Source organism: Solanum dulcamara, chromosome 5 (assembly GCF_947179165.1).
Source record: "Solanum dulcamara chromosome 5, daSolDulc1.2, whole genome shotgun sequence".
NCBI lineage: Eukaryota > Viridiplantae > Streptophyta > Magnoliopsida > Solanales > Solanaceae > Solanum > Solanum dulcamara.
The window spans coordinates 72,978,485-72,988,073 of record NC_077241.1 but is presented as its reverse complement, the minus strand read 5'-3'; the positions used below and the strand labels follow the sequence as shown (position 1 = coordinate 72,988,073).

The 9,589-nt window shown below is 32.4% G+C and overlaps 1 protein-coding gene across 1 annotated transcript; it reads right to left on the bottom strand.

The window, feature by feature from the left end:
• Window positions 1–6,543: 6,543 nt before the first annotated feature.
• On the bottom strand, window positions 6,544–9,108 carry LOC129889698 (transcription factor MYC2). The gene has a single exon (XM_055965106.1). It carries the CDS (start codon window positions 8,947–8,949, stop codon window positions 6,859–6,861), a length of 2,091 nt encoding a protein of 696 aa, XP_055821081.1. The 5' UTR covers window positions 8,950–9,108; the 3' UTR covers window positions 6,544–6,858.
• Between the last annotated feature and the right edge of the window lie 481 nt (window positions 9,109–9,589).

Below are 9,589 nucleotides of genomic sequence, written 5' to 3'. Positions count from 1 at the left end.
TATAGTAGATGTTGAACGTCCTTCAAATTCTTCGTGTGTTTACTTCTTTATATTTTGAACCCTTAGTGAAAAATCCTCGTTCCGCCATTATCGGTATTTATAGAGTTTATAGCACATTTAGCTACAAAATCAAGAATTTTGGTTCTCTGTGATTGTTACTTGTCGTCTATTGCTCACCGGGAGACATGATATAACTCATGGACTCACTTCATCAAATGAAACATATTGAAGCTCGATATATATGTTCCGCTCAGAAAATTATTGCTTCTGACTATCAGAGCTGCTATTTTAAAAATTTTAAACGCCGCCTTAATTCTTTTATATTACCTTCCTAGTGTACATGTAAAGATTGAATACATTTGTTAAGTGTCTCTTCTTCTTTTGATCAAATTCTGGGAAAGTTCATTAGTTGCTTCAGTATTCCTTGTTACTGGTCTAGAATCTGGATAGCAAGTAGAGTGGCATCAATGCTTAAGTGACAGAGTACTAATTGTTATGTTTAGTTTGAATACAATGTTTTTCTTCTGTGGGAGTGATGGGGATATTCTTTCAATTGGTGTTAACAGCACTAGAATATCTTAAATATTGTTTGAAGACAACTAGTGATTCAAATTTTGAACCATGTTTATGTTAGAGTGGGTTAGAGTTCCACATCTGTTGGGGAATAGACTGACGGTCTACTTATATAGACTTGGGGATTCCTCCCTTGCATGAACTGACTTTTGGGGTTGAGATAGTCCGAATGTCGTATCTTTTCATGGTACGAGAGTCAAGTCCATTCCGTATGAGCTTCCGGTCCACGCTTCAGTTGGACGAGTATTAGGGTGGGTTAGAGTCCCGCATCAATTGGGGAATGGAATGGTGGTGTGATTAAATTTGGGGATTGAATTTGCCATCTTTATTATGTAGACTAGAATGAGAGTGACATTTCACGAACAAGTAAACATTGGCAATTAAAAGAGAGTCCATTTCAAGAATATTGAACAGTGAATTAGCCTTTATAAGTAATTCACCAAAATTGGCGGCTAATGCTACTGCAAGAACTTTTTTGCCTCTTCATATTTACAGGACCATATGCTTTTCCAAATTTCTCAATAAATAGCAATAGGAGTAATCTAGAGAATTAATTTATGCATCACATTTTTTGGTTTACATTGTTACTCTAAAGATATAATCTCTCTTTGTTGAATAGTTACTCTATTTATGTGTCATAATTGAGGTGTTTGTAATCGTCGAGAACAATTACTATTAAGGATAAAGTGGGAAAAAATAATTAGTTTTGTTTTGAACTTCTTAAATAACAAATATTTTGACTATATTTAATAAAGACGACAAGTATATCAGAAAAAATATAATATATTGATTGCGCCTGCTATATATATGTTACAAAGAATGAAAAACTTTTTACGGAAAAAAACCGAAATTTATACCAAGAATACATATTTATACCTGTACCCCTTCTAATCCAACTTTGACCAAAATTACAAGTCAAACGACATACTAGTATAATTCACAAAAAGGAAAAAAGATGTTAGTAAAATTGAAATGTTTTATCAGATAAAATTACGGAATTGGCCTTGTGATGATATATTTGTCGATGATCAACCCTCATTCATCTGCCTTCAGAGATCCTCAAAACTCCAATCTCTTCTCATCCCAGAGCACCGTTGCAGCCTCGGTGTGACACTCGGAAACTCCATCGGACCACCACCGCTGTTTTGAAGCCGGTGAGCACCGTTATTCGACGTTCAACTCATCATATTCTCATAGCCAGTATTAGGTGCCAAGCTCCCTGGCCAATTCCTGTCAACTCGTGCCAAACACGACCTAAAATCAGACATTTCTTGACTATTGTTGTCAACATTGTCTGAATCTGTCCTCCTCAAAACTTGGCATGTCAAGCAATTAAGATTCATTTTGACTCTAAATTAAATCAAAGAGATAGAACCAAGAGGGTTGTGTATTTGGTTTTGGAAAAATATAGTAATAGGAAAGAGAAATGCTAATTGTTTAAAGCCTAGACAGACAAAGTTACTGGAGGTATCAGTTGTTGGTGGAAGGTAAAATATATCCTTAAAATTAATTGAGATATGTGTAAGCTGGTCCACGAATGATTGAAGTTTTGTGAATGAATGTAACAATTTTAATTGCAAGAGAAAATGAGGAATTAATTTTATATGTTATGGAGAGGGTGAGTATTTGAGGTAGGTTCTGTTTTATTTTTTTCTTCTTATTATTCCTACCACCCTCACACCTTTTCCATTGTGTCTTAATCCCCTATTTTAAAGGAGAAGTTTAAGGGCTTGTGTTAATAATGTCCATTAATTTTTGGTCTTTGAGGTTTGATTCCTAGATTAAAACTCAATGTCAATTTTTAGTTAGTGGCTACTATTAATTTCTTGCTTTAACTCTAAACTTTGAAGGAGATTAACATTGCAAACACATGAATCATGATAATGATTTGTAGGTAACCATGCATTTATAAGAAATAAAAGAGTATTTTTCAATAGAAAAACAGATAGAAAATGATGAAAATGATCCCTTAAGGGTAGATCCAAAATTGTTCTTCAAGTATGCACTAAACAATTTGATGGGACATGAAGTTTAATTTAATAAATATTTTACCAAGACTCGACGAATTAACTTTTGACAAAAAAAGCATTTGACTTATTTTAAATAGTTTTCAACCCTAAAGATTATTTGGATGTTTTAAAAAGGGAAATTTAAATAAATGTACTATATTAAGAAAATATTTATCATTTATAGCAATAATATTTTTTTACTGAACACTTATAATACAATTATAATATATATTAGCGAGAATAATTTATAAAACTCATTTAATACAAGTTTTATTCATAGATAATATATTTATCACATACTTTAATACACTTATAATATTGTGTCAATTTCTTATCAAACAAATATAATATATTTTAAAACACTTATAATACATTTATATTGCATGTATAATTCACTTTTAATACATGGCAGATATATCTATATATTGCTATAAATGATAATAAATAAAAAATATCACTAAAATCAGTAATTACTTATTAAAAAATATTTCTCTTAGTAATTTCTCTTTCAAAAATGACTTAAAAAGTTATGGGCCCTAAATTACCAAGTACATGCTTAGGGGCTATTCGAACCAGTCCTCAAACTTAGGGGACAATTTTTGTCATTTTTAACAGGGACATTTTGAATCACGTTGAAGTGTTCAATAGAGGCTCCACTTATCATCACAAGCGTTGCACTTCACTATGGAGTATTAACAAAGACATTAGCCTGAATTTGCAAAAATTAAACTATAGCCTAATTTGCAAAAATCACTTTAAATTCAGTTTGTTTTAGTTTAAAACTTCAGAACAATGTGTCCTTAAATTCATTTTTTTCAACTGAAACTTCAAGATTTCAATTTTGATGTCCTGAATTTCAGCTTTTTCAGTTCAAACTTTAAGGACATTGTGTTCTGAAATTTCAATTGTGTAGTTCAAACTCTTTATCTATGTCCTGGAGTTCAATTTTTGTAGTTCCAACTTCAGAAAATTGGAGAAGAAGAAAAAAAAAACAAGAAAAACATACTTCCTTCGTCCCAATTTATATATTAGTTTGACTTTACACGAAGTTTAAAAAAAAGACTTTTAAAATTTGTAGTCTAAAATAAGTCATAGATATTTGTGTGGCTAAAAATTATTTCATTAAGAGTAAAATGAACATTTTAAAGTTAAATTATTACTAAATATAGAAATATGTCACTATTTTTTAAACGGACTAAAAAGAAAAGTAAGTCATATAAATTTGAAGAGAGGAATATAAAAAAGGAGCAATAGTAATAACCAACTTGATATAGTTTTCTTATGATTTGGTTATTAAAATGATGAATATATTCACGAAATATTGTGTCCTTAAATTTAAACTGTATAGCTTAAACTTCAATTAGTAATTATGTATGAATAAGGTGACGAATCTTAAATTTATGCTTAGTTGTGAAATAGATATTAAGAGGACGATAAGTATTTGCTAAAGTTTAAATAATTTATACATCTTGATTAAAGCTTAAATAGCGGTCCATCTTGATTAAAACACCCATTTTGATTGATGGTTTCTGCAAAGATAAAGCATAGATAAATTATATGGTAAATTAGGCGGATAAGCAAACGTATACTAATTAATTAGCTAATATAGTTATAGTTTGAATTAATTATGGCTCGCGTCAAACATCTAGTTGTAATTACAGTTTGAGTTTTGTATAATTCGCGCGATTATACAAATGTTGTGCGTGAATACAGTTTGAATTGTGTATAATTCGCATGATTTATACAAACGTTGTGCGCGAATCAAATTGTATAGCGAAATATACAAACATTACAAATTATATAGCAAATTATACAAACGTTGTTCATGAATTGTATAGTGAAATATACAAACGCTATATAAAAACTGCGAAATGTATAGCGAATTATACAAACGTATACAAACTCTGCGCGAATTATATAAACATTGTTATAACTATAGCAATGAATTGTAATTAGCAAACTATAGTTATGGAGCATAATTAAAGTATTTTTCAGTGGCTATATGCGAAAATTCCACTAAATTATAAGTATAAACCACCTTTGAACTTTCTTGCATCTTTCGTTTTAATTTATTTTTCTTACTCTTTTTTTTTAGTTTATTTAAAAAATAATTGTTTTCCCTTTTTAGCAACTTTATAATTCTAACTTTCATCTGATATGTTTAAAATTATAAAATTAAATTATATTAATTTAATATATTTTATATATTTTTAATTTAAGATCATAAAATTTATAAAATTTTCTTTATTTTCTTAAATTTCGTATCAAATTAAAATAAGATAAATAAATTGAAGTTGCAGAGAGTACTATTTACTATTTCCAGAAAAACAAAATGAACAAGATTTTTGCTACTGTTTTTTAATTAAAAATGACAATACCGCTGCCAGACAGACCCACCTACCTTGCTCTCAACAATTATGAAGACACAAACTTGATGGACCAAACTTTTATTTTTCTATTTCGCTTGGTTCATAGAAGAAAGTGTGTGAAAATAAATGAGTGCAAACAAATTGGTGGGTCATATGATATTTAGACTTATTTAAATAATTTAACCAATTACACATGTAAAACATGATCTTTTTTTGTCTGCAAGTCTACTTCCAACAAATTTGCGTCACCTCAGTCGTCACAATTCTTTGTTTTCTAGTGTATAAAAAATGTACTATTAAATTATAAATATTATACAGTACATGATTTTATATACATTAAATTTGTCCCTACACTTTTGTTCAATAATTAGCCGTTGAAGCGAAGGAGGATCTACCGTTAGGGTGTCCGGTTCATATTAATATGAACTCTCACAATAAAGTGGAGCATAAATTTATATGAAATATTTTATTAAAATTATAATAATAGTAAATTTAAATTTATAATTTTAAAAAAGATTAAGTTTAATATTAAAGATTAAACTTATAAAATTAAAATTTTGAATGTTTTTCCAAGTTAAAGTTGCCACATGTCCACCAATAATAATAATAACACATCTAATAAAATTCCATTAAGTAGGATTTGTGAAAAGTATGATGTACATAAACTTTATTATTGCCTCATAAAAATAAAAAAAATATTTCCAAAAAACACTCGACTCAAGTGAATACTAATATTAAATTGACCACATATATACACTGTACATGTGTATTAGTACATATACACATGTACTAATATATGTGTTCAAATGAAGTGCATTTGAAAAGTTGCTGTCAGTCCCAACCTACATGGCATTGTCATGCCAATACGATTATGGAAATAATTAATTTATTCTATTATAAGACCATAGGGTTGAGACCAAAAGAAGAACCAAGTTCAATGTATTCTCCATAATATAAACGAGCAAGCAGCCAAACGAATAAATGGATTAATTCCTTCTAGTTGCTTTTTTTAATTTTTGATGATGCATCTAATCTAATCTAGTCTACAAGACTATTTTCACCTGATATTATCGTTCTTTCAAGAAATTCCTTTCCCTCCATTGTAATTTGTTTGTTTAAGTTTAGACTTTGAAAAAAAATAAAAATATAATTAGAATGTATCAAAATATCTTTTAATTATGTGATCCTAAATATATCAATTAAAAAAAATTATTAATTTTTTTTAAATGGATTAAAAAAACAAATTAAAACGGAAGGAGTGGTACTTTAACAAACTCATAGGAAAGATAGTTTTTTCCAAGGTATATTTGTTTGTATATATAAGTAAATCCAAATATTCTAATGAAATAATCCCTTGTTATTTTAGTCAAAATGTAATGAAATGAAGGACGTAAGCAATTACATCCATTACAATTTTTTTAAAATTTAATTTAAACATGAAGTTTGAATTGAAGAAATTGTGCATAGTGTTGCTTCTGAATGATCTCTTTCACATTTTTCTCATGAATGAATTGCTTTAAATAATTCCCCCAAATCCTAATGCAGCTCAAATTTGAGTATAAAAAATCCCAATAGGTGTAAAACACAATTACTTCAAAATCAAATTTCTTCTTCATTTATTTATATCTAAACAAAGAATACATAAAGCTGCAAATTTATCTTTAATTACAAGAAGTAAAGCCCCGCCCCCATTATGTTGACTTATGGGGCTTAACATCTACGTACAATAATATTTTCGACAACCACCTAGATAGCCTTGGTCTTAATCTCAAGCTTCATAACAAAAACATTAATTAAGAGCTTGCAGCCTTTAATTTAAGCATAGCCTTGAACGCACTTCACAAGGTTAGGTTAATTCAAAGCCCTCAACACTATCTTTGAGCTCTATCTACTTTCTAAGGTCTTATTTAGTGTGTTTCAGCAATTCTCGATGTCAATGCTATCCTAAGCTGCTCTTCAGTGTAATGTCTGCTACCCATTTTCACTGTGGCTTGCTGGATCATCAAATCGTTGACAACTGAAACACTGGCATGGTGCACGTCTAGGTCTAATTCCATGAGGGCTGCCATTAACCTTGCGGCTGGATGATTCTTTTTATTGCATTGTATACGAATCATTGCATCCCATCCGATTATCTTAACGTCTATATCCACGTCTATAATCTTGCCTCCGGTGTGGCTAGACATCTTGAGATCTTGGTTTGGTGGTGGAGGACCGGGGCGCCTTGATTCTTTACTAGCTAATTCTTTCTTTATATCTTCTATTTGGATCTTCAAGTCTTCTTTATCTGACTCTGTATTATGAAGCTTCGATTTCAACTCGTTTATATATGAAATTGCATCTCCAAGAAGTGATGCCTTGTCCATCTTCGACACATTTGGTACAACAGCTCTAAGAGCATAGAATCTTTGGTTCAATTTCTCCCTCCTTTGCCTCTCTGCCTCGACGTGATTCAAAGGTTCCTCCCGTCCATTAGCTGGCTTCCTTCCTCGCTTCCTTGGCTTCTTTTCCTGTTCTACAACTCTACTACTATCAGCTTCTTTCACCACCGAAGCCTCAAGATCTGAATGTTCAGAGTCTTCGCCTCCACCTCCGCCTGACTTCACACCGGAAGAAGCCAAAACTGTACCTGAAACAAATGAAAGCATTCCTTCTTCACAGCTTCCCCTGGAAGTAGCTGATCTTTTCTTGTTCTTATTAGTCTCTTCCCCTGCCCCAAATTGGGACTGACCCGAAAACAAGTTCCCGTTTGCACTACAAGCACTTTTCTTAGTACTATCACCAAAATTCAAGATTTCCCCTGACTCAGGCTTGCAAGAAACTGATGAATTCCCATTCCTATTACTACTTCCATCGAACCCGAATTCCGAAAAATTCAACTCCCTCGTGAAAAATCCTTGTGTTTGTTGCTGAGGAGGATTGTGCTGTTGTTGCTGATTATAAGAACTGTGACCATTTCCAGACTGTGTGGTTGTATGGTTGTTCTCACTCCCAAAAGCAATTTGCTTATTACTATTACTGGATGGAACTGAATTTGTTTGAACTGTGTTTAAAGACTCTCTAACTTCCATACCTGAGGACGATGGATCAGTGAGCCAAAGCACCGACGGGTCGCTCTCCGGCTGCACAGCCCATGAACCAGACCCCAAGTCATTACTGAAGTTGAACAATACTCTAACCTTGTTCATGAGATCAGAACTCTGGATTATCAACTCCGTCGATCCCAATTCAACCACGCCGTTAGCTGATGGAATACAGACAATAGTCTGAAGCCCGAACCCTTGCGCCTGCCTAACCCGTTCGCAGTGGGAAGCAGCCAATTTCTCAGTTCCGGCGACCCAAGTAGGGCTGGAACTGTACAAAGCCTGACCCGGAAGCCCGCTTCCGCTGACAAACGATTGAGTCATGGAGATTAAAAAGAACCATTCGGTGTCGGTAACTTCTTCATCAATAGCATCATCGGTACCGGTTTGTGTTCCGGAAATCAACGAATTCAGCTCCCGGAGAACCTTCTTCCGGTGCTCCTGCTCAGCAATATAAGCTGGAGAAGAAACCGGTAATTTCCTCTTGGCTTTATCTTCTTCACCTTTGTAATAACCATCTCCCCAACCCAACACAGACGGACTCGAGAAATCAACAGCAGACGATTGCCAAAAGATAGCGTAGGTCCACGTCTCCCTAGCACCGTCGATGAGGGCTTGAAGACGCTGCTGGAGTGATTCTTGGTTGAAAAAGGGCATAGATTTGGAAGCATCCACAGGCGCAGCAGCAGCCGTTACAGTGGATGCACAAGCAGATGTAGAAGAAGATGGAGGAAAAACACATGGGGTATTATTAGTATGAAGAAGATTTGAATTGACGGCAGCAGTATTAGTAGTAGTAGAATTAGTAGCCCAAAATGAAATATCAGACGACATAAAAGCTTCCATCATAGAAACGTTGTCATCGCTAGTACTATTGTTCCACAAATTCATGGTGGGTAAGCTGTATTCAGTCATTCCATAAACTCAGCAAGAAACAGATGAAAATGGTGGATAGAGTTAGAGATAGACAGAGAAGATAGAGGGTGGCGGAGATATATGAGAGAGAATAAGCAATTGAAAGCTAAAAGATTTTGTGGATTTTAGTTAAGAGTGGAATTTGAGTTTGGGTTTTATTTGAGGTGAATTTGAGCTGAATTTAGGGGAGTGAAGGAAGGAGAGTGGACAGAGGATGGCGGGTTCCACGAAGGCCCCGCCAATTAATCCGTAACTCTACTCCTCCTTTGTCCTTTGTAGTAAAACTCTCTTTAACCCCTTCTTTGTTATTTTATAATCCTTCCGTTCATCTTTACTTTTTTATTATATTCAAAAAAAAAAAAAAAATTATATCAGGCTAACACATTATATATTCCAAAAAAGGTAAAAAAAAACTCATTTTCTTAATTAATTATTTAAGTAAACAATTATTATTTAGGTGGTACTTTCTCTGTTTCATATTAATTAAATTTGTGAGGTAATACACGTATATTAAAAAAAATATTTAAAGATATAATTTGAACCATATTTTTCACTATTGCTCTTTGTAAAATTATAAATATAACTTTTAATGTTGTGTGATTTATCTCTTACAAAAAATATAAAACTTCAATAAATAAAA